The sequence below is a fragment of the Dromiciops gliroides genome, chromosome 5, assembly GCF_019393635.1.
Source record: "Dromiciops gliroides isolate mDroGli1 chromosome 5, mDroGli1.pri, whole genome shotgun sequence".
Classification (NCBI taxonomy): Eukaryota; Metazoa; Chordata; class Mammalia; order Microbiotheria; family Microbiotheriidae; genus Dromiciops; species Dromiciops gliroides.
The window spans coordinates 255,231,925-255,257,943 of record NC_057865.1 but is presented as its reverse complement, the minus strand read 5'-3'; the positions used below and the strand labels follow the sequence as shown (position 1 = coordinate 255,257,943).

Here is a 26,019-nt window from a genome sequence, read left to right as displayed (position 1 = left end):
ACCCCTTAAGAAATCAGGCAATTCAATATAAGTTATGCATGCATAGTCATGCAAACCATTTCCACATAAGTCAGGTTATGGAAGAAAACAGACCAAAAAAACTCTAGAAAAAAGAACTAACAAAAAATTATGCTTTAATCTGTATTCAGATACCATCAGTTCTTTCTCTGTACATGGACTGCATTTTTCTTAAGTCCTTCAGAGTTGCCTTGGATCATTGTGTTGCTGAAAATAACTAAGTCATTCACAGCAGATCATCATACAATATTGCTGTAATTTTCTATGCAGTCCATTTCCCTTTGCGTCAGCTCATGTAAGTTTTTCCAGGTTTTTCTGATGGCATTCTGCTCATCATTTTTTAAAATAGTAAACTACATTTATATAGTACATTAAAGAGAGATTTCCTTACAATAAACCATGAGATTATTGAAACAATTATAATAGATGGCATTTATATAGTACCTTATACTGACAAAGAATTTTCTTCACAATAGCCCAGCAAAGTACCATGTTTTATCACCATCATCAATTCATCAATCATCAATCAATAAATTATCATCTTACATTGCTCTTGTCTCTGCTTCATATTTTTCTTTTTTTTTTGCTTCATATATTTTCAGTTACTATTGCTAAATGTGTTTCCCTCTATCCTATTCTCTCTCCATGATATTTACTCTATTTTCTATCTTCTTTCACCCTATCCCTCCTCAAAAGTGTTTTGCTTCTGACTCCCCCCCACCCCAATCTGCCCTCCCTTCTCGCCTTCCTTTCTCCTTATCCCCTTCTCCTGCTACTTTCCTGCAGGGTAAAATGGATTACAATACCCAATTGAGTGTATATATTATTCCCTCTTTGAGTCAATTCTGCTGAGAGAAAGGCTCTTGCACTCCCCTGCACCTCCCCTATTTCCCCCGTCATTCCGTAATCTTTTTCTTGCTTCTTTTCTGTGAGATACTTTACCCCCATTCCACCTCCCCCTTTCCCTTTCTCCCAGTGCATTCCTCTCACCCCTTAATTTTATTTTTTAAAAGATTTCATCCTTTCATATTCAACTCACAACTGTGCCTTCTGTCTAAATATACTTCATTCAGTTGCCCGAATAATGAGAAAGTTCTTATGAGTAACAAGTATCATCTTATCATGTAGGAACATAAAGAGTTTAACTTTTTAATATCCCTTATGATTTCTTTTTCCTGTTTATCTTTTTATGCTTACCTAGGATCTTGTATTTGAAAGTCAAATTTTCTATTCAGCTCAGATCTTTTCATTATGAATACCTGAAAGTCCTCTCTTTCATTGAATTCCCATTTTCCCCTGAAAGATTATAAAGGTTATAATCAGTTTTGCTGGGTAGGTGATTCTTGGTTGTGATCCCACTTCCTTTTCCCTCTGGAATATCATATACCTAGCCATCTGATCATTTAATATAGAAGGTGCTAGATCTTGTGCTATCCTGACTGTGACTTCACAGCACTTGAATTGTTTCTTTCTGACTGCTTACAATATTTTCTCTTTGACCTGGGAGCTCTTGAATTTGACTATAAATATTCCCAGCAGTTTTCCTTTTAGGACCTCTTTCAGGAGGTGATTGGTGGATTCCTTCAATTTCTATTTTACCTTCTGATTCTAGAATATCATGGCAATTTTCCCTGACAGTCTCTTGGGAGATGATGTCTAAGCTCTTTTTTTGATGATGGTTGTCAGGTAGTCCAATAATTTTCACATTATCTCTCATGAATCTATTTTCCAGGTGAGTTGTTTTTCCAAGGAGATATTTCATATTGCCTTCTATTTTTTTGTTCTTTTGGTTTTGCTTTATTGTGTCTTGATTTCTCATAAAGTCATTATCTTACATTTGCTCAATCCTAATTATTAAGCAATTATTTTCTTCAGAGAGCTTTTATACTTCCTTTTCCATTTGACTTTTCAAGCTGTTGATTTTTTTTCATGATTTTCCTGCATCACTCTCATTTCTCTTTCCATTTTTTCCTCTACCTCTCTTACTTTATTTTCAAAGTCCTCTTTGAGCACTTCTATGGCCCGAGACCAATTCATATTTTTCTTGGTGGCTTTGGATGTAGGAGCTTTGACTTTGTTGACTTCTGAGGGTATATTTTGATCTTCTTTGTTACCATAGAAACTTTCTAGGCTTAGAATTTTTTTCTGTCTGCTCATTTTCCCAATCTATTTCTTGACTTTTAACTCCTTCTTAAAGTGGGGCACTGCTTCCTGGGTGCACTGTCCCAAGCTTCAGAGGGTCCAAGATAGTATGATTTAAGGAGAGGCACATTAACCACTCCCCTGGCCTGTGCTCTGGTCTGCAAGCAACTACAGGCCTCCTTGCCCTTTAACCTGGAAGTGAATCCTATTACACTGTGGCTGCAAGCTCTGGTGTGCCTGTGCCCCTCCCCAACCTGGGCCACCACCCAAGACTGCGACCTGGATCAGAGCATGGGCAAAACAACAGAATCCTGCCTCAGTGCCAGGAAAGAAACACCTGTGATCTCCCCCTGGCCAACTGATTGACCCCCTCACTGTCTGGGCTGAGTTCCAGAAGTAGCTGCTACTGCAGCACATTCAGAAGCTCCTGAGGCCTGATTCTCTGGGGATGTGTCTGCATGGCATGGCCACAGGTCTGCACTCCACTCTTACTCAAGGACAACAGACCTTTCCTACCAACCTTCTAAGCCATCTTTGGCTGAAAAATGAGCTCACCCCATCCTTTTGTGGGTTCTACTACTCCAGGAATTGTCTTATAGCATTATTTCAAGGTATTTGGAGGGGTCTCGGGGAGAGTTCTGGGAAGTCACTGCCTTTTCTCTGCCATCTTCAACATTCATTTTTATAAATTTTGAGCTCCAAATTCTCTCTCTTCCTCCCCATTTCATTGAGAAAGCAAGCAATTTTGACACAGGTTATACATGTGCAGTCATGCAAAACATATTTCCATATTAGTCATGTTGTGAAAGAAAACAGACTGAAAAAAAAAAGCAAAAAACCCCAAAGCTTGGGATTTTTCAGCCAAACACAGATATATACCATCCTCAGCATCTGAAACAATATTCAATCCTCTCAAAATTATTTCTGCAAAATGACCTGAAATGACTAGATAATGTTTAGCTTAGGCACATGATACATACCTTTACTCTTTCCTCATAAAAGTGAGTATAATATTTATCTTCTCATCAGTACCTTTGATATTTACAGGAGCCTTACTTTGACGGGAGTTAGTTCTGGTGGACTCCTTTTCACCAAGTACATTTAAATTTCAAGCCACTAATTAATTTTAGGCAATTCCCACACCCTACTGTTTGCTATAAAAATTCTGAGGCTCTTTATTGTATTATGATCAAAAACAGTGTAGCTTAATATTGCAAATGTTGTCCAAGTACACAGATGGTCTGAAATTATGAAGGGACATGGGGATTCTGCCTTTATTAGGGATGCTATAAACAAGTTTCAGAGTTTCATATCTTCAAATCCCACTATGTACTGCATTTCTCTATTTCTCTTTTTATCTCTGTTGTTCTAATGCAGATCAGGGAATAGCATTTTTTTAAAAAAACTACATATGCAACCTTATCCATTGCAAAACTCTTTCTTGGAATCAAATCTCTCCTTTTTTGTCATTATTTTTAGTGTTATACTTGATAATCCTTTACCTTCCCCTTCCATTATAGGGCCTTTGCTCACAAAGTCATTTATTCGCTTCAGTGTTATGTAAGTCTTCCCATTTTTCTTCACTTCCTCTCTTGAGGCAACTCACTCTAGTGTCATTTTCATTTTTTTCCAATTATGGTGAAAGGTTCATTTCTCCCCCCAGGTCACAGATATAGAGTGGCCAAACTGATCCTAATTCTAATTCTTTTGACACTTGAGTTCCCATCTCATCCATGCTGAAGCCTTAGAAAATCACTGGAGCATTCCTGTATCTGCTACGAGGTTTTATCATCCATTAAAGTAGATCACTTCCTTTGCACATTTATGACCCTTGGAGCCCAGGGTCTCTTTGGTATAATTTCAAACACTTTCCCAAAGACTGTGCATCATGTTCTTTAGATTTCAAAAGCCCTGTCATTCAGTGTCTAAGATAAGACCAGTGTTTCTTGACTGTTTTTTCTTTGTGAAAATCTTTCCATCTAAGCTTCGAATAGAAGCCTCCATTATTATCTACACAATTTCCATCAATCTCTCAGTTTGGAGCTTTTGGGTTCTTCCCAATTATCTGCATGACTCCGTAATGTGCTAAGTATAACCCAACTCTTTGACCTCAAGCTCAAATGTTAAGACTTTTAAATGATAGGTTGTAATTTCATGTCATATTTGATTTTATATAAAGTATAAACATGCTAGCATGGCAGCAATAGACAACATGATATAAAAGATTCTAAGCTGACCTCAGAGTCAGGAAGTTTGTTGTTGTTGTTGTTGTTGTTCAGTTGTGTCTAACTCTTTGTGATCCCATTTGGGGTTTTCTTTGCAAAGATCCTGGAGTGGTTTGCCATTTCCTTTCCCAGCTCATTTTACAAACAAGGAAACTGAGGCAAACAGGGTTAAGTAACTTGCCTAGGGTCACACAGCTAGTGAGTGTCTGAGGTCAGATTTGAACTCAGGAAGTTGTTTTCCTGACTCCAGGCCTGGCATTCTATCTTCATCATATAGCTGCCCCTATGAAATAATAGATACAGCTTAAGAAAAATCAACATGATATAATTTAGTTGCTATAAATGGAATATGTTAATTATACTCAAATTAAAGCATCAAAAGACTTAACACAAAAAGGAAAGTCTCAGTGTCCTCTTTGTCTTATCTAGGACAGTGAAGTAGAGTCTGGGACCCCTATGAGGCCTTTGAATATGCATTCTCACTTGGAGAGTAAATGAGTGAGGACATTCCTACCATTGATTGACTGTATGCTCTTAGGAATGCAATTTCAACTCTCTGGGCCAAAGTTTCCCTAGCAGTAAAGTAAAAGAAATGAGTTAAGATTTTCTTGTAGGTAGTCCTGGTGCCCTAAGATTCCATGGAAAGACCACCAATTTGAGAATCAGATGATCTTGTACTTAGGGAAAAATCACTTGACTTTTTCAGTCCTTGGTTGTCTTCTCTGTAAATTAAAGAAATTGGACTGGTTGATGTCTAAGGTCCCCATCTGCTATTACATTTTATAAACTATGATCCCAAGTGCAATACCAAAAAGCACATAGCACTTTGGAGATGCAGGGTTGTTTTTTTTTTTTTTAATCTAAAATCCCTCTCAAATTTATGGGCAACTGTTACCCAATGGTCTCATAGTATTGCTTCCGTGTTGCACAAATTTATTACATAAATTTCTTTCTCCTCAGTGCTTTAAAATTCTCTCACTGAGTAAAACTATTATATATATACAATTTGTACTTTGATATAGTAATGTTCTTTCAGTTGTTATAATGAATGACACCAATATCGATTGAAGTCTCAAGGTGAAACAACAGTATTCCTTGAAAAATATAACAATTTAAATTCCATTTTAGTGAGAATACATTGGTAAATGGATTGGACTTTTTACATAAGTTGTATTTGTTTTATTAAGATGTTTGCATTATTTCATAAAGGAATTTTCAGCCAGAAAAAAAATCATCTCATTTATTTTTAATATAAAGAAAAATAACAATGAACCCTATACAGAAAAGGATAATATTCTTAAGTTTCTATTAAATACTCTTCCCAAACCTGACTTAACAAATGACCTTCTGGCCTGTCATTTGTAACCATAATAGTACAGTTTTGTTTCCTTTATCAAATAGTTTCTCTAAATATGTCTCAGTAGGCTTATAATAAATTCTGAAGACAATAACAATATTGAATCTGCAAGATTTACTAAAGGTTAAGGGGAAGAGAATAAGCATTTTTATAGCACTTACATTGTGGCCACTCTGCTAAGTGCTTTACAAATATTATCTCATTTGACCTCATTTGAGGAATCTATAAAATATTAGATGATGGATGCTCAACATTGCAATGAGGTTTGGTATGGCTCTTTGAAATATTTCACTGGTATTGTGCATTTAACCAGATTTTACTGTATTCTGAGAACTTTGTGGAAATGATATGTCTGAACTTCTATGGAGTGCATGTGATTCCTTCTCTGTCATTGGGCAATTCCTCAAGAGGACATAATAAAACCTTCATTTCCTCCATAAAGGTATTATCCTACCAGTGCTGACTTGCTCAAGGTCACACAAGTTGTAAATGGCATATCTGAGATCATAACCCAGGTCCTCTGACTCCATATTAAACATTCTTCAAAATTTCAAATCCCACTTCTTTGATCCATTGTATCTGCTCTATGGCTAGGTTTCATGATGGATACAGCACTGGGTCTGGATTCAGAAATACCCGAGTTCAAATGTAGACTCAGCACTTACTAGCTATGACTCTGGAGAAATCACTTAATCTCTGTCTTCCTCAGTTTCCTGAACTAAAAAATAGGGGCATCTGTCTCACAGGTTTGTTGTGAGGATCAAATGAGATATCTGTAAAGCACTTAACAAAATGCTTGGCACATAGTAGGTGCTTTAAAATGTTTATTACTGCCCCTCCTATTAAGGATTCCTAGTTTTGCTTAAAAACAAAAATTTTCTAGCATAGTTGATTCTACAGAATGAATGAAAGATAACAATAAAACTTTTTAAAAACTCCTAGTCTAGCACTACAAAGCATTCCAAAGCTATATGAAGCTATAGGGTCTTAGATAATAGAGGAAAAAAGGAATTTTTCTAAACTTTTATTTACTGGGAGTCAAGAACAATACATTCGATTAAAAACTAAGTGAAGGGGAAGCAGCTAGGTGGCGTGGTGGATAAAGCACCAGACCTGGATTCAGGAGGACCTGAGTTCAAATGTGACCTCAGACACTTGACACTTACTAGCTGTGTGACCCTGGGCAAGTCACTTAACCCTCATTGCCCCCCCCCAAAAAAAAAAACTAGTGAAGGAAGAATTCCTAGGAATCAGACTATATATGATATGTACTTTGATAAGTCACCCATTGAACTAGGCCATTAATACATGTATCTTGGACAAATACTACAGAAATTAATAAGCACAGGTCAAAAGTGTCCAAAAGGAAAAGAATGGGTACATATTATTTGGGAAATTTTTTTGAGTTTATATCATGTTTTCTAAATCTGCTTCCTGTAACAAAACCCTAATTTTCTGCACCAATATTTTTCTAATGATATCATATGGCTGTAAATCTTGGACCACCAGTCTCCAAACAAAAAAAAGTTACCAGTGACCCAGAGAAGGGGCTCTTAGTGTTGGATCCATACACCTCTAAGGGGTACAAAGATAGATTTCAGGGTGTCTATGAACTTAGATGGAAAAATGCATCTTTATTGAAATATAGTTTGTTTCTCTTGTAATCCCATGTATTTTATTTTATGCATTTAAAAATATTATTTTGGGAAGGGGTCCATATGTTCTACCAGACTGCCAAAAGGGTCTATGACACAAGGAAAGTTATAAGAACCTCAGGCCCAGACAGAAATAGAGAAGCATATGGTGAATAGAAATGGCCACAACATGTTAATGTTGACTTGTGCACATGAAGTATTAAAGAGATCACCCAGGAAATGGATAACTGAAAATGGAGGCAAGCCAGGCACACAGGGAGAGCAAAGAACAGGAGACCAGCAGCTTAAGTGCAGCAATGGAAACTATAAAATAGGGATATACTAAGTTTTTTTTTCCAGTTTCCAGAGGCAGCTAGGTGGTGCAGTAGACAGAGTGCTGGGTGAGGAGTCAAGAAGACTCATCTTCCTGAGTTCAAATCTGACCTCAGACACTTAACCCTGGTCAAGTCACCTAGCCCTGCTTGCCTCAGTTTCCTCATCTGTAAAATGTACTAAAGAAGGAAATAAACCAGTCCAGTATGTTTGACAAGAAAACTCCATATGGGGTCAGGAAGTGCCAGCAGGACTGAAAAAACATCTTAACAACAAAGCATTTCTAGTACACTGAATAGACCCTCTAGGAACCATCTTTGGACATGAATAAAAGATATACAGGATAGAAAGTTATAGATGGGTTGTGATCTCCACAAATGTAGTACCACAATGGTAGTACCAACATCAATGAGTTCATGAATCTATTGAATTATATGAAGAGATCCAGATTTAGATGTAGATATGTGGTAGCTAGGTCATGTAGGGGATGAGAGTGCTGTCCTTGGTATCAAGAAAATTTATTTTCAAATTCTACTTCAGACACTTATTAGCCATGTGACGCTGGGCAAGTCATTTAACCTCTCTCACCCTTCATTTCCTAATGTGTTAAATAGGGTTAATAATAGAACCTACCTTGCAGGGTTGTTATGAAGCTTAAATGAGATAACACGTGTACAGCTCTTTGCAGACCTCAAAGTGATATATAAAGGAAAGGGAGTAAGCATTCCTGTGGCATCTACTATGTGCCATGAACTGTGGTAAGCACTTTTTAGAAATATCTAATTTGATCCTCATAACAACCCTGCATGGTAGGTGTTATAATTATACCCTCTTTACAGTTGAGGAAGCTGAGGCAAAGAGAGGTTAAGTGACTTGTCCAGCATCACACAGACAGTAAATGTGTAAAGGCCAGATTTGAACACACATCTTCCAGACAAAATGCACAGCATTCTATCCACTCTACCACCATCTATCTCTATGTAAATACTATTATTATAGTTGTATATGATGTATACTTGGCCTTATTATATAAGTTTGAGAGGACTCACAGATTAAAAGGGAAAAAATAAGATAAAAATAACAGAAATGATCTGAAAGGAAGAGTTGGAATGTATACCTTTAGGCACATGAGTTAAGGGTATTTGAACACTTAAGTGATGAATTGGGCTTTAAGTTTCCTGGCAGCTAAATCCAAAAGAGACCATGCTTTCTCATGTTGTTTTTATTTTTTGATAAAAGACAACTCACAAATGCATCGACTGAGACAAAACTCAGCAGAATCAAGCATGAGCAGGAATTTATCACAATGGTTTGTTTGTAATGAATAGTGAATAACATATTAGACAATATCTTTTGAGTTTTGCAAAATCCACAGAAAAATCTACCTAAGTGGAGAGTTGTCATCCTCTAAAAAGTAGAGGGCAAAGCATTAAATCATAACTAAGTGAAAGTTGTTTTTGTTGTTGTTTTGTTTTTTGTTTTGTTTTATGAGGGATAAGATAATATAGTCCACGTATTTTGCTTTCCAATGGTTTAACAACATGGTGATAGAAATGGAAGAATTAAGGATCATGGATAGTTCCTGTACTGCATAGACTCTCCTTTTCACTATCAGATAGCTTCAATGAGCTTTGAACAAGTGCTATTTTTCATTCAAGTCACAATCGAATTCTCTAACAAAATTCTCTAAGTAGCTACAACACAGATCTGTTGTAGGTTTTTTTCATTTTTAAAGTGAGATACATAGGCCTCAGGTACTTGCCCAACAACAACAACAACAAAAAGTTGATATTTTATAACAGAAGTTTAAGAAATAGACTTACAAGTCTATTCTTGCCTTCAGTGGGCAGCTAGGTGGTGCTGTAGATAAAGCAGTGGCCCTGGATTCAAGAGGACCCGAGTTCAAATGTGGCCTCAGACACTTGACACTTACTAGCTGTGTGACCTTGGGCAAGTCACTTAACCCTCATTGCCCCACCCCCCAAAAAATCTGGAGTATATTCTTGCCTTCAAAAGGCTGCTGTGGCTGCTACTAATGATGAAGATAATACATTTATATTTATATAATACACATATACATTTATATATGTATTATATACATTATATATATATTTATAAAGAGTTTTAGTTTTACAAAGTTCTTTTCCCACGTTATTGAAAGAACATAAACTCTCTAGTCAGAGATATAGGTTCAAATAAGTGATCTAACTTCCTTAAACCTCATTTTCCTGATCTGTAAAATCAGAAGGTTGGTCTAAATGGTGTATGAGGTCCCTTTCAGCTCTATATCTATGGCCTTGAGACCCTAAGATATTTAGAACCATTCTATGGTATATAATAGAGGCATTGGCAAGGTGTGGCAGATCTGTGATTTCTTTGGTATAGGAAAGTCTTATATGAAAGGCAGATGGTATTGCTGGACAAAGAGCAAGTCACTGAGTCAGATTGGTCATGTTTCTAATGCTTTGAGACTGAACCCATCCTCTCATTTCTAGGAAAGCGATCCAATGGCTACAACATTTTGATTATAATTACCTTCTTGACAAAGAAACCTTGAAGTCCCTGGGCAAGGCACACTAAACAAAGAACTGTTCTGATAGGCTCTAGGACATTAGGAACTTACATTTCCTGGCTCCTTATCCAGAAGTTTCAAGATCATGGATAAAAATATGATGATGGGGGGGCAGCTAGGTGGCACAGTGGATAAAGCACTGGCCTTGAATTCAGGAGAACCTGAGTTCAGTCTAGCCTCAGACACTTGACACTTACTAGCTGTGTGACCCTGGGCAAGTCACTTAATCCTCATTGCCCCACCCCCCAAAAAATGATGATGGAAGGTGGATCATAACAGGGGAAGAGAAGTCTGGTATAATATGAAATCATGCTATTCTCTGTAGTAAGGGGGCAGGAAAGGCCAATTATAATATGAAAGTGGTGGTTGGACCATTCTTTGGGTGGCTATAGCTTCAACTACATAATACCCATATGGGCTGAGATGCTGAAGCATCCCTTCTCCCCCAAGAGGAACTATTCCAGCCTGACACAAAGTCCTAAGAACTCCCCTCAGTCTTGATACCCACAATGGCAGGCCAAGAAGCTGAGAAGGCTCCAGAGAACTGGGGTTTATTTATTGAGAAGGGACTAGATTAGTGACTGCTCTACCAGAATTCTGATCATGTCATCAAGCTTCTTCTAGGGATAGTACCACCCCATCAGCAGTTGAAGTATTAAATGAGTCTAAAAGGTGAGCCTTGTAGTAGGCCTGCCTGCATTCAAGAATTGTGAAAACAGGGTTTTTTCTTACATCATAATCTCCAGAAGAGATGAGTTTTATTGTTTGGACTCGAGAAAAGAATCATCCAGTCTCCTGTTGTGGTCTGCTTGCCCTTATCTCAAGTGCTTTAAGAAAGACCTAGGGTCTATACATTTGTGCCAAAGTGAGTTACAGGAGGATTATAAAAATGAGAGATTTAAGACCTGGAAAGAGTGGAAGATGGCCTTCAATGCTAGATGTGGATCTGATAGATATCAGGCTGGGTTTGTGAAGCTGGCCTAATGCTTTGGCTGTATTTCAGCACTTAGTTAATGATGCTATCACTGACATCTTAGACCATTTTTTTGTGAGCTATATTAGCTACCCTCAGAAAATTTTGGTATTTGTATGGCATGAGCAGGAAGGTATTTTTTCCCTTTTGCAGGGCAATAGGGGTTAAGTGACTTGCCCAGGGTCACACAGCTAGTAAGTGCCAAGTGCCTGAGACCAGATATGAACTCAGGTACTCCTGAATCCAGGGCCAGTGCTTGATCCACTTTGCCACCTAGGTGCCCCTGGTATTTTCTAACATGAGGGAAAGAGTCAACCCACTTGGAGAATTCTAGATTATATTGTAATTTGGAGAAATTAATTCATCAGCCCCAAATTGAAAGTAGATTTTAACTGTGTGCCTGATTGGCACCTCCTGGCAAAAAATCCTTGCACCATTTTCTTGGTACTGCCAGATAGGAAATCACATGAATGAAAGAGCCTCTGGCCAGAATATAAAAGGGGCCAGATACCAATAGGGGAGCAAGAAAGGGGTCTCTGGGACATGATAATGACATTTATTTTTGCTATGGTATCCTTACCTTAAGTAGGTATTTTTACAGAAACTGGTTTATTTTGAGTAGTCACTGGGGCAATTTTGACAGGAAACAAACCCAGAAATCATATGACTGCCTACTACCTAACAAACACCCATGAAGGAAAAAAATCACCATGATAGAGTTACTAAAAGCAATAACCTAGAGAAATGGTGACACAGTATGGAAGGGACATAGCACTCAATGATGGACCCAACAAATTATGAAAAAATATTAGTGTATTGGAGAAATGCCCCAATCTAAGTATCATATATATGTGTGTGTGAGTGTGTATATATACACACACACACATACACACACACAGAGTGGGTCTATATCTTCTCCCCATTTTTCTGTTCTAGGTTATTCTTGTAGCAGGAATCTAAAAATTTCTTGGTAAATATCTTTTCTCAGGTCATGAATTTAGAGAAACTTGCAGAAGGTCTAAGAGTAAAGTCAACATTTTCCATTAAGTATTCATATCCACTAAATTATATATCTTATACAGCAATAAGACATGGAAAACAACAGTCTCAAGAATTGAAAATGAGTATTACACAGAGGGCAATGGAAAGGCACATGGTTGGTGTGATCAGGATACAAATATAACAAATAAAAAACTTGGAAGAACAGCAGTCATTACGTCATCAGGGAAATGTATAAGTGAAAAAGAAGATGGGCTGATCACTTGGCAAGGATGAAGTCCAAAAGGCTTCAGTGCCCCCACTAGTATCCTTGTGATGTCAGAAGATAGCAAGTAAGGCCTCTATAGCATAAGACTTATAGAAGGATGTAGACAAGAGTTTCATAGGATGAGTAGGCATGGATGGGTGCTAACCTTCATTATTGGTGGGAACTCCCAAACTGATGAGATGACAGAACCATTTAAGTATTTCAATCCACTACCCAACTTTTATTTTGTTATTAAACTTTTATTAAACTTCTGATTCTTCTTCACTTGCTTTTGCTTGAAACATTATTCCCCTCCTTTCCTATAGCCCTATAAAAACTATCCTTAAGTGACTCTTTAGCACAGACACTTAAAGTCAAATGGATTCATAAAATGGATTAAATTACAAATCATGAAAAACATGAATTTATAACAATAATTTGAACAGTCCACTTAGTCTCAAAAGTGATATAGTTCTGTTAAGAACATGAGTTTGTCTTGGGAAAGTATTAACTTGGAAAACTTTTTAAAGAGTTACCAACACTTTATACCACCAAGTAATTAAATACAGTCCTAACGCATGCATAATTCAGTTGTAATGGATTATATATGGCAAAGTAAAGGGGAAAGTCCTAAATTTCAACAAAGTGAAACTTCAGAAGTGAAACACATCTCCCCAATTCCTGGACCTCCTCCTGAAACAAGAGGGATCTAGGCCAAGAGAATCAACTCTCTCTTTCACTTTTCCTATGTTATTTTCCCTTTGTGAAAATCAAATGTCTTATTTATTTGGGGGGGGGGGGCAATGAGGGTTAAGTGACTTGCCCAAAGTCACACAGCTAGTAAGTGTCAAGTGTCTGAGGTTGGATTTGAACTCAGGTCCTCCTGAATATTATCCACTTCGCCACCTAGCTGCCCCTTTATCAAATGTCTTATTAATGATGAAAGAAATTCCTTTTGAATGTTCTTACAAAATCTTTTTTTTTTTTCCTCATGAACCCTTCAGGTGTATCAATATATGCATGAAACCATAACGGTGAACGGGTGCCCGGAGTTCCGTGCCAGGGCCACTGCAAAGGTAAGCCTTGTGCAGCTTTAAAAATATACTCTACCGCAGTGATCCAGTAATTGATTGTGCGCGTGTGTGTTTCAGGTATTCTCGTGTGTACACTGTAAGAAAATTTAGACATCAGTGGCAGCCCAGAGTCTAGACCAGTACTGCTTCCCAGGTAAAACTCCTAATGGAAAATTCAACGTTTCTGCTGCTTCTGTAGCTTAACAAAGGAGAATGATTTCATTGAATTCACTGAGCGTCAAGCAAATCTACTGGCTCATTGTATGAGATACTCCATGGTTTTCTGATATTGTTCTAGGACAATAGGGCCTTTTCAGTGCATGGGGGATTTCTTTGCATACGGCTGAAAAATGAATCTATTAGCTATGTAAATGTATCATACTCCATGCATTGATCTCAGACTCCTCTGGGGTATTCAGCCAGGCTCTATCTTGGTCATTGAATGGGGTGGGCACCCAGAGAGGGAGCCCTTGACTATCTTGAGACCCAAGAGGACTGGCTTGCTTTTCCTATTCTATGCCAGGGACCTTTTTCCTTTAAAACTCAGAACTAGAGATGTCAGAAGCTCTCTCACCAGAAACCTTACAAGAAAATTTTTAAATGATCAGGCAGTATTCTGAGAAACAAACCATTAGTAAACCGTGACCTTCAAAATAATTTGCAATGAATGAACCAAACGGTTTAAAAATTCAGCATATTTTAGAAAAGGTATGTATTCTTTCCCCAGGAAAGCTAGCTGTCTGACAAGGCATAAATAGCAGGAATTTTCTCCCCATTAATTCTTTTCTACACTTCATCATCTCTTATTTGAGAACTAACCATCATCTGGTTTCTCTTGTCTCCTTTTTTTGGAGCCTTTATATCACATTCAAAAATATAAATGAATACTGTAGATCCGTAAGGGGGTAGTTGAACAAATATGGAATATCGTTCTCATTAGTTGGTGATTTGTTTATGTCGAGATGGAACGCAAAAAACATGTTTTTGTACGTGGTGTAATTAAGGTTGCCGAGAATTATGTACTGCTTTACCATTCTCATTTCTTATTCATGTAGAACAGCAGGAGGGCAGCACCATGTTGCCCAATAGCACAGTATTTCCTGGTTGTCTCTGGGCTGTCTGCACTGCATCCGTGTCAGCCACTTAACCCATGCATGATGGCAAAGTCTGCATGAGCCAAAGCATGCAGCTGAAATCAAGCCACCACTGCCATATCATTCACTCCCTGTCACTAAATGAAGACATTAGCATAATGCTAAAGGGATGTTAATGAGACAGTGTGGGCAAAAGAATGTTAAGTAGCAGGGATCAATATATTATAAATGTTTAATAAATCACTCCAGAGTGGACAGGTAATCAAAAGGAAGTTATGAAGGACAAATAAAAGTGAAAATCTCTTTTCTTGAAAGAAACTTTCCTTACTTTAGTGTTTTAAGATTCCCGGCTAGAAGGGACCTATGACACCATCTCATCCAAACCTTGCAATTTTACAGATTAGTAAACTGAGGTCCAGTGAAGTAGAAATAAGTGGCTTGGGGTCACAAAATGTTAGTGGCAGAGTGAATAGTGGATTGAGCATTGGATTTTGAATCAGGAAGATCTGGGTTTGAATCCTGTCTTATCCTTATACTTTGTATACTTAGTGCATACTAACTATACTCATACTTAGTAAGCTGTGTGACCCTGGGCTTGCTACTTTGTCTCTGAGCCTTCAGTTTGCTCATTGGTAGAGTAAAGGACTTTGGACTTGGCAGCCTCTCAGGTCTCTTGCAGGTCTAAATCAATGACCTTATGAATTGGATTTCTATAGAAAGTGGAAAAGTTAATGTGATTATTTGAAGATATGAAAAAGTAAATGATTAATATATAGGAAAATATTAAAACTAACACTATGCATTATCATAATATGCACTATGCAATATAATAAATATGCATTAAATTATTGTAGTTGCTCTAGAAGAAAGATCAGGGTATTGATTTTTTTATTTTAGGTGATATTTGGAAGCTGCTTCTTTTGCAAAAATTCATTATAGCAAGATGGGTGAAAATATTTGAAAATGTGGAGAAAATCTCAGAGCAGATTGATATTATATTATATAACATTATATAACTATATAAAGACGCCAGGCTTATCTTATCAGAGGCTACATATGAGCCCAACTTGATTTAAAATAAAACTGAAGTAGTTGAATCCACAGATGTTTTAAATGGTAAAGTTCCTATAGATATCATCAATATTTACCCAAAAAGGCAGAGTGAGGAGAGTGAATAAAATTTACTAAACTAATAGTCTAGGAATGGCAGTAAAAAGTATGTTATATTTATTAAGTTCATTCATTCAGGGCTTCTGGTGAGCCCCAATTAATTTCAAATAAAACTGATTTGAAGCTACTGATGTTTTAAATGGTAACAGTTCCTATAGGCATCATAAGTATTTACAATAAAAAAGAGGGGAGATGAAATTTACAAAATTAATAGTCTGAGAATGTCAGTAAAAGGTTCAACTTAAACATATTTAGTTCCTTCATTCAGGGCTTGTTCAGGGCTTAATTTCAAATAAACTGAAGTATTTGAACCTGCAATAGTTCCTATAGGCATCATCAGTATTTACAAAAAAAAAAAAAAAAAGAAGAGATGAAATTTACTAAATTAATAGTTTGAGAATATCAGTAAAAGCTACAACTTAAACATATTCAGTTTCTTCATTCAGGGCTTCTGGTGAGTCTAAATTCTTTCAAATGACATATTTGAAAATTCAAATGTTTTAAGTGGTAATAGTTCCTATAGGTATCATCAGTTCATCAGTATTTTCCAAAAATGGGGGGGAGGTGAAATTAATCAGTCTGGGAATGTCAATAATAGGTACAAGTTATATATATTTAGTTCATCACTCAGTGCTTCTGGTGGGATGCCTAGCTGGATTGAAAGGGCTCATCGTCTAGTAGGTGGCTATCTCAATACCAGAAAGTATGTGATGTATCATGTGAGGAGAGATCAATTCTAACTATGGTAATTAAGGAGGGTTTCATGGTGACTTTTGATCTGGGCCTTGAATGATGAATCACAGATTTAGAGATGTCAGAGATAACCGAGTTCAACCTCTTCATTTTACAGAGAAGGAAACCGAGGCCCATAGAAATGAATTGATTTGCCCAGAAACATACAGAGTACGTGGTAGGCCAGGATTCAGACTTCTGCCCTTTGACTTCCAATCTAATAGTTTTCCCATCACACCATTCTTCCTCAAAGGATAGATTTTTCACAGACAGAAAAAAGAAGGTAAAGGAGACAAGGGCATTTTAGGAGAAATCCCAATGCATGACTGGTATTTAAATAGTGAAAAGTCACGTTCCTTCCCTTTCTTTCCCAGGATAATGCCATCATCCTAGCTTGAATAGCTGCTGTTTACCTACTGTAAAATCAGTACCCTGCTTTGGCCTTAGTCTCATTGCCAAATGACCATCTTGTTTTTCAGGCAACAGTCGCAGCTTTTGCAGCTAGTGAAGGTCATTCCCATCCTCGAGTAGTGGAACTACCCAAGACTGATGAGGGCCTTGGCTTTAATGTGATGGGAGGAAAGGAGCAAAACTCCCCCATTTATATCTCTCGCATCATTCCTGGAGGGGTAGCCGAAAGACATGGAGGCCTCAAAAGGGGAGACCAGCTGCTATCAGTGAATGGAGTGGTATGTTCTTATAACCCTGGATTTCCTCTGAGCATTTCCCTTCCTTCCTCCCCAAACTCGCCCCATGGAACTGTTATAGATGCCTCTGAAATCCTTGCATATCCTGTTGACTGTAGCTAGAACTCCATATAGAAAAACTTTTGTGGGAAATGAGTGAGGAGAGCAAATGTTTATGGTTCACATCTCCCTTCACTTTTCGTTCAACAGCATTAGAACTTGAGTGTCCCTGTATGTGAAATTTCTTTCTTTACAAACCTCTCACTAAACTTGATTTTGGTAAATGGCAGTTTGGTTTTTTAAAAAACAAAATAGAAGTACACATGCAGATACCATAGACCAAGGGCACTTAGACATGTCTTTGGGAATTTGGTGAAACATATATATTACTCAGAATGATTTTTTTTATTAATGAAGAAAATCTTAAATTAGAGTTAGAAGTCAGTGAAAATAAAGAAATAAATTTTTTTTCCATATTCAAGTTCACAGACCCCCTAAAATCTATCCATGGATCACTTGCAGGAAGCAATCCAAGAAGCCTTGGTTAAAAACTCAAGTTCTAGACTAATATACATGTTTGGGTTTTTTGTTTTTGTTTTTTGGGGTTTTTTTGGTGAGGCAATTGGGGTTAATTAAGTGACTTGCCCAGGATCACACAGCTAGTAAGTGTAATTTACATATTTTTGAAAGAGATCACTTAAGATTATAAAAAGCAAGAAACTAGACTCAGTGTCCTGAAGGGCCAACATACATAAAACTGGCAAATATGGCAGGAGATATCCTTTAGCTGGATCATGGAACTTAATTGTCAATGAGGGTCCCCCCCCCTTCCCCCGCCCCATACCTCATTGTGACTTGGAAGGGAGCTTGGGCTCTGGCAGCTTATATCAGCAGAACACAAGCTCTGGCAAGCCTGAGGTTGTATGCCTAGATTAGGAGGGCCACACTTCCCAAATTCTAAGAGGCTCACTTCCAGATGGTTGACTACCAGGTGGTTAATTTTTCCAAATTCACTCATGAGGATTGCTTAATAAGGTTTGAAAGGTGTAGAATGCTGGTGAAGAGAGGATCTATGCTGTTTAAAATCATGGGTTTGTTGAATTTTAAGATTTAAAAAAGTAATCCTATTCAACATTGACCTTCTCCCCCCACCCCAACCTAGCCAAAGATTCTAGAGAGTATTAAGTTATGTAAAAGTATCAGGTACTTGTCCATACACATAGAAGTGGCATCTACTTTAAAAATATTTTTTTCAATTAAAAGGCATTTATTTTCTCTCTTTTCTCTACCCCACCCCCCTTTTAAAAAAAGAAAGAAAAGAAAAAGAAAATCTTTGTAACAAATGAAAAACTGTAGGGTGGAAACTTAGAAGCCAAGCTTCTGTGGTTGTTACTGTGACATTGAAACTAATTACTAGGGGGCAGCTAGGTGGCACAGTGGATAAAGAACTGGCTCTGGATTCAGGAGGACCTGAGTTCAAATCTGGCCTTAGATACTTGACACTTACTAGCTGTATGACCTTGGGCAAGTCACATAACCTTCATTACCCCTGCACAAAAATAAATAAATAAATAATAAAAATAATTACTGAAGATGCAACTTTTGGATACATATTAAACTAGTAAGGGATTGACCATGGTTCTCCCTAACTGTTCACACTCCCAGGCCATGTGTTAGAAGAGGCAGAGGGAAAAAAAAAAAAAAAAAAGAAGAGGCAGAGAGAGTTTCAGAATCATAGTTAGCATAGGCAGAAGAATCTCGCCCCCCCCCCATGTGACATTTTCCAAGGGTTTTTATACTGTTTTTGATAGAGCTGTGTCATCATACATTAATGAAATCTAATAGGGTCTAAATCTAATTTATATATATATTTATATATATATATATGTGTGTGTGAGTGTGTGTGTGTGTGTGTATGTGTATATGTATATAATACACACACATACATACATAAACAAATCTAATTGGTTAGCTGGTTAGCATTATTTAAATCTAATTGGTTGACATGATTTGAAGGTGTGCTATATTATAAAGATGTCCAATGATGACATCATAGTAAAGAAACTCCCCTGCCCAAACTGATCAGGGCAAAGTCCATTTATCTAGGAGAGGTTTAATCTCATCAGTAAATCCTTGGGCTATCTAGACAAAAGAATCTATCTCCACCCAAAGCTCCTTTTGTAAGTTTAGTGTCTGGGTTAGTATTTGACCTAGTTGAGATTTGATAAAATCTCTCAAGGAGAACTGGCCCTTTGAGTGGAGGGGGAGGGAGAACTAAGAAAGAGATCTCTGGATCCACCAAGACACTGATTATTAAGAATTAGTTTCTCACATTGCACCATACACACTCTAGCTTCCACAATTAGCAGAACATCGGGTAATTTCATAGTTTTCCCCATCGTTTTCACAAGTGCCAAGTATAAATCTACTGACAAAGATGGGAGAAAAAGGATAATCAAATTTGCTGCTTACCTTGATCATTCATCCACTCAGCCATCTTGCTTAACAAAATTGAGATTTCAGCAATAAGGAACATGATAATTGTCCAGTTAATATTCCTTTCCTTTTTACAAAGTAGAAAAGCAAAGAAATGAATAAGGCACAATCAAAATCTGATATTACACAGGGAGTACCAAAAGTCTTAGTGAAATTTTAAATGCTTAAAAGGGCATAATAACTTTGGAGATGCCCTGTAATTTGTTTCAGTCGTAGTTTGTATTTTGCTTTGTTTTTAACATTGGGGGAACCTGAATTGTAAGCTGCTGGCATCAAACTTCAGGATTCTGATGCTGTGTGATAAGCTTCAAAACTGCAATCCCTCTTTCCCAATTACAGAAGAGGCTAATTTCATTTCATTTTACCAGAAATTTATTTCCTGTTTTATAAGATCATTTAAGATGATGTTTTCAATTTTTTAATTGACCTCTGAACACCCTTGAATATTCAAAAGCAAAATTTAACCAATGATTTCAGAGTTGAATTACCTTGTTCAAAGATAATAACAGAAGACTTGCTATACTGGGTCAGACAGTTCTTAAAGCAAATGACATGTGAGTGTCTGAATATATTAATTGTATGCATATACAGAGTAGATTAAAAAAAAAACACTAGCATCATAATGACAATGGAAAAATAAAGGGGGAAAAAAAGGAATGGTTATTTCTTAATCCACAATCCTAGACTACTTAGAGTAATTTTAATGATAAGAATCACTAGCAAAAAGTAATAGATGTGATCACCACAGGTACTGAGTGATATAAACTCATTCAGATAGAGGGGAACTGTGAGGTCACTGAAGGCATTGTCATTATAGATTACTATTACTCCCATCTCCAAGCATGAACCTCTGGAACACACAAAAATCACATGGGTCTCACAGATAAGAGGTGTAAATCGATTCCATATATCTCACAGTGCATCTGGCTGAAACTGTGAACCCTGACTAGTTCCCCACCCACAAGAGGAATTTGGGCTGGAGCAACAGTGCTAAATGGGTTGAAGGACTGGGTCAAGACGGCCAACTCCCTGGTCCCCAAGCTGTGCCTTCTTCCTCTGATAGGAAGAGCAGTTTGTATACTGACCAAAAATCCCCAAAGAGCACATTATGTCCAGTTAGCCAGAGCCAGATGGATAGGCTTTATTTCTAAAGGCAGCTGAGAGAATGCTGGACTTGGCGTCAGAAGACCTGAGTTCAAATTCTGATTCAGACACTTAGTAGGTCCATGGCCCTCAGCAAGTCACTTAAACTCTCTAAGTCTCACTTACTTCATCTTTAAAAAGGGGATAATAATAACTACCTTTCTCAAAGGCTTATTATAAGGATCAAATGAAAAAATGTATTTTTTTCACAAACCTTAGAACTAGGCTGCACAGTGGATAGAGTGGGAGCCTGGAGTCAGGAAGGCTTGAGTTCAAATCTGTCACCAGATACTTGGGGTGTGACCCAGGGCAAATCACTTCGCCCTGTTTGCCTCAGTTTCCTTATCCGTAAAATGGGCTGGAGAAGGCGATGGCAAACCACTCCAGTATCTTTGCCAAGAAAACCACAAATGGGGTCACAAAGAGTTGGACATGACTGAAAAACAACAACAAAATGCTTCATAAAAGCTACATATATATGTGTGTGTGTGTACATATCTCTATACACATACATGTGTTTATATATACATACCCATACATACACATACATATGAATATAGTCTTATTTCCCATACTAGTTTTTGCACTGACAAAGGATCATCCCTTTAGGGATGTGTGGGGTCCTTGTCAGGTATCCTTCTTTGTTCACCATTTTCATAAAAGTGGAACCTCATTTCCCCTTTCAGTTCTTCTCTAATCCCCTGGCACCATCTAAAACACAAAATAACCTATCCATTTGATCTTCAAAAGATCTTAACAGGTCATGGTTGAGGGGGATTTCCCACCTTGCAGCTCTTTAAACAAAAAAGACTACATTTCTAATGCCAAACAAATTGAAAGCAAAAAGAGGTAATAAATGAACAACACAAAGCATGTGCTGGGCAGTTGTAAGACTGAAGAGCTAGAGTTAGAAAGGACTTCAGAGGTCATATAGTTCAACCACCCTTATTTGACAGATGCGGAAACTGAGGCCCAGTGAGGTTAAATGATTTGACCAAGGTCACACATAGAAGAAATAGCAGAATCAGTACTGGAGCCCAGGTCCTTGAGATCCAAATTCCCTTTCCATGAGCCCTTCCTCTCCTTTTACAAGCTGCTGCTGAGTCACTAACTGTCTGGGAGCTATAGAGGATTGCATTCTTCCTTGGAGTCTGATGAGGCAGAAGGGGTTGGGAGACAGTTAAGAGTGGGAACAATTGAAAGGTTAGATTCTGAGTGATTGATATTGAAGCAAAATTGACTTGTTAGCACAGTTGTGTGGAGGAGGTATTGAATCTGTGACCAAATCATCTAGTGCTCAAATCCTGGTCTGCCACTTAGTACTTGTGTGATCTTGGGCAAATCACATACTCTCTCCAGGCCTCAGTTTCCCCATATGTAAAATTAGGGGAGGAGGGAATAGATGACCTCTGAAGTCCCTCCTAGATCTAAATCTATGATTCTATGAGTGTGAGTCAATGTGGGTGACTGAGGGTGCATCTTTGGGTATGGGTCCCCAGAGATCATCCCTTAAATAATCTATTATTTAATAAATGGAGAGGGGCAGATGGAGATCAACACTCTATATTTGTTCCTCTGGCAAGATTGAGGGACTTGATCTCCCAATAATTCCCATGGGGTTGGGTGGGGGGGGGGAACAAGAGTTCCTTGCATGATGGGAGTAGAGGGATGGGGGTAGTAAATAGATTCAGAGATCAGTTAGTGGTTGAATATGTGAGTTAGGGTGAGTGGGTCCTTATTAAGCTAATAACTGCATTCTCAAAATAGACAGTAAATTTTAAAAGTCAGTCAACATTTGTAAAAACTCTTTAGGGTTAGCAAAACACTATAGATATTACTTCATTTTATCCTCACAACAGTCCTTGGACATAGGTACTGTTATTATTATCCCCATTTGACTGATGGGGAAACTGAAACAATACAGTGATTAAGTGATTTGCCCAGAGTCATACAACTAGAAAGTCTCTGAGGAAGGATTTAAATTCAGGTCTTCCTCACTCCAAGTCTAGGGCTTAATTCACTATACCAGGTAGTTGGCAGAGTAACCAAGAACTGAGAACCTGATGGGAGAAAGCAGAGCAGCACATAGTCCCTTCTACTGCTATTTGAAAAGATGAAAGATGAGTTTTAAAGTCCCCACTTAAAACTTCACTTATACCAAAGTAGTTTTTTAATCTACTTTTTTGTTTTGTTTTGTTTAAACATAGGACTGGCAGGAAAAATCTTGGGCAAAGGAAAAATCTTAAATTGGGCAAAGTTAAATTGGGCAGCTAGGTGGCATAATGGATAGAGCACTGGGCCTGGACTTAAAAACACCTGATTTCAAATCCAGCCTTAGACACTGACTAACTGTGTGATAAATCACTTAACCAAAGTCACTGTGCAAGTCACTTAACCTCTGTCTGTGTCAGTTTCCTCAACTGTAAAATGGAAATAATACCATCAACCTCCCAGTGTTTTTGTCAGGATGGAATGAGAAAATATTTGTAAAGTACTTGCCACACACAGTGTGTGCCACATAATAGACACTTAGTAAATCCTTCCTTCCTTCCCTTTCTTCTCTTTTCTTTTCTTTTTTTTTGTTTTGTTTTTGATGAGGCAACTGTGGTTAAGTGATTTGCCTAGGGTCACATAGCTAGTAAGTGTTAAGTGTCTGAGGCCAGATTTGAACTCAGGTCCTCTTGACTCCAGGGCCGGTGCTCTATCCACTGCACCACCCAGCTGCCCCCTTCCTTCTCTTTAATCCATTCATCCACCCACCCTTCCTTCCTTCCTTCCTTCCTTCCTTCCTTCCTTCCTTCCTTCCTTCCTTCCTTCCTCCCTCCCCCTTCCTTCCCTACTTCCCTCCTTCCTTCTTTCCTTCTTTTCCTGTCACCCTCTCTATTTCCCTCCTTCTTCCCTGCTTCCCTCCTTTCTTCCCTCCCTCCCTCCCTCCTTCCTTCCTTCCTTCCTTCCCTTCTCTCATTTCCCCTTTCAGTTCTTCTCTAATTCCCTGGCACCATCTAAAACACAAAATAACCTATCCATTTGATCTTAAAAAAATCTTAACAGGTCATGGTTGAGGGGGATTTCCCACCTTATGGCTCTTTAAACAAAATGAATACATTTCTAATGGCAGAATTTCAGGCATCAATACAGGTGGATAGGGAAAGATACTTTGGGGTAAGAAGGCTCTGACACTTTTCAAGTCATACCAAAGAGACAACCACCTTCTAGTATTACTGGGAAGGCCCTGACTTTAGAAAATCTAGGACCTTCCTCTGAATGCAGTGGTAGCATCCAAAAATATTCCTCATAACTTGGCAGGCTGGGAGACTTTGTGTGGGGAATACTTTAGGGCAGGACTTAAGATTTATAACATCATAGATCAAGAGGTGGAAGGAACCTTATGAAACCTTACTTAGTTCAACCCTCTCACTATATAGGACTAGTACCTAGTACAAATGGATTGTTATGGATCCCCCCCCCACCTCCCCAATGTGTTGTGGGCATAAGATGGCTCTGCATATCCATTGTAGTGTCTCTGGCAAAAAGAGATAAAAATTGGATGTGACCCTGGATCAAGGTGTTTGAGACCAGATTTAAACTCACAAAGATGAGTCTTCCTGACTTCAGTTACTCTATTCACCACACCATTTAGTTTGCCTAGCCTTTTCTCATCGTTTATGTGTTCAGGATCCTAACTGACTTATACGCATAAAATCTAAATGAGAGGTATATTATAGGGATCAAATCAAACTATCTTGTTCTGAAACTCCATCAATTCACAAATCCCCTTTCCATATGAGGGGTGAATACTCTTAATCCAAGTTAACAAAAATGGTGGCTGACAGGTAGGTATGGCACTGAACAAAGAATCTTAGCTTTGGGAAGGACATGAAAGTTAGTCTAGTCCAATCCCTACTTGAAGAATAAGTCTTTATAGCATGACAAATGACATCCAGCCTCTCCTTGGGGACCTCAAAGGATGGCAATAATGCCATTTATAAGACAGTCCATATCATTTTTGAGCAAGTCTAATTGTGCAAGTCTAAATTAACAGCTAGGTGGCACTGTAGTGGATAGAGTGCCAGGCCTGGAGTGAGAGAGACTCATCTTCCTAACTTCAAATATGGCCTCAGACACTTAACTAGCTGTATGACCTTGGGCAAGTCACTTAACCCTGTTTGCCTTGGTTTCTTCATCTGTGAAATAAACAAAGACGAAAATGGCATTAAGGGAGAGCACATTTCTAGCTCCGCTCTCCACCAGAGTCCAAAGGAAAGAGAGAGAGAGACTGAGCACCAGTCTCTTCCTTCCTCCTCCCACTAGCCCGCATCACTTCCTGACGCCAAAGAAAAGACTCCTGGTCTTGCCCTCAAAGACCTGCGCTTCATGGGCGGAACTCTTCTACAGTAAGTCTCCAGCAGGTGGCGCCATTCCAATCGTTACAATGGCAAACCACTCCAGTTCTTTGCCAGGAAAACACCAAATGGCATCTTGGACAGTTGGAAACAACTGAAAACGACTGAGTAATGACACATTGTTCAGAATGATTAAAGGGTCGGGTCACAGATTTGCACCTAGAAAGGATCTTTGAGGTCATTTACTTCAAACCTCTCATTTTGTTGAGGAGGAAACTGAGTCCCAGAGAGTGCCTTGCACCCAAGGTCTCTAAGGAGAGATCAGTGGTTCAAGAATCAGAGGACCTGGCTTCAAATCTGGCCTCTGGTACTTCCTCCTTGTAGAACAAATCAACCTCCCTAGCCCTCAAGTTTCCTCATCTTTAAAATGAAGGGGTTGAATTGGATGGTAGTTACTTGTAAAGTACTCTGACTCCAAACCCATCTGCACTTTCCACTGTACCGTGCATGCTTCTTCTCACTTTTCTTTATATTACGCTAAATTCTTCCTGTCTTACCCATTGGTCCTAGCCCTGATTTCTGGGGAAAAGCAGAAGCTAGAAGAGCATCCTTTACAGGGCCACTCTTCAGGTAGCTAAAGACCAGGATCACATCCTTAATTAAGTCTTTCATAGGTTCAATGTCCCCAATTTACTTCAGATGCTCCTTTGGTGAAATTGTTCTGCTATTCCTTCAACATACTGGTTGTCGTTCTCCATCTGCTCTCCACCCATCAAAATTGC

At 38.3% G+C, this 26,019-nt stretch overlaps 1 protein-coding gene across 4 annotated transcripts in view; it reads left to right on the top strand.

Annotated features, from left to right (window-relative positions):
- The window catches only part of LIN7A (lin-7 homolog A, crumbs cell polarity complex component), a 236,708-nt gene that overhangs the window by 103,493 nt on the left and 107,196 nt on the right, over window positions 1-26,019 (top strand). For all 4 annotated transcript variants that reach the window (XM_043967440.1, XM_043967437.1, XM_043967441.1 and 1 more), the window contains exons 3-4: window positions 13,505-13,576; window positions 17,049-17,258. In XM_043967440.1, the coding sequence (XP_043823375.1) occupies window positions 13,505-13,576; window positions 17,049-17,258 (282 nt within the window). The remainder of the gene's footprint in view (window positions 1-13,504; window positions 13,577-17,048; window positions 17,259-26,019) is intronic.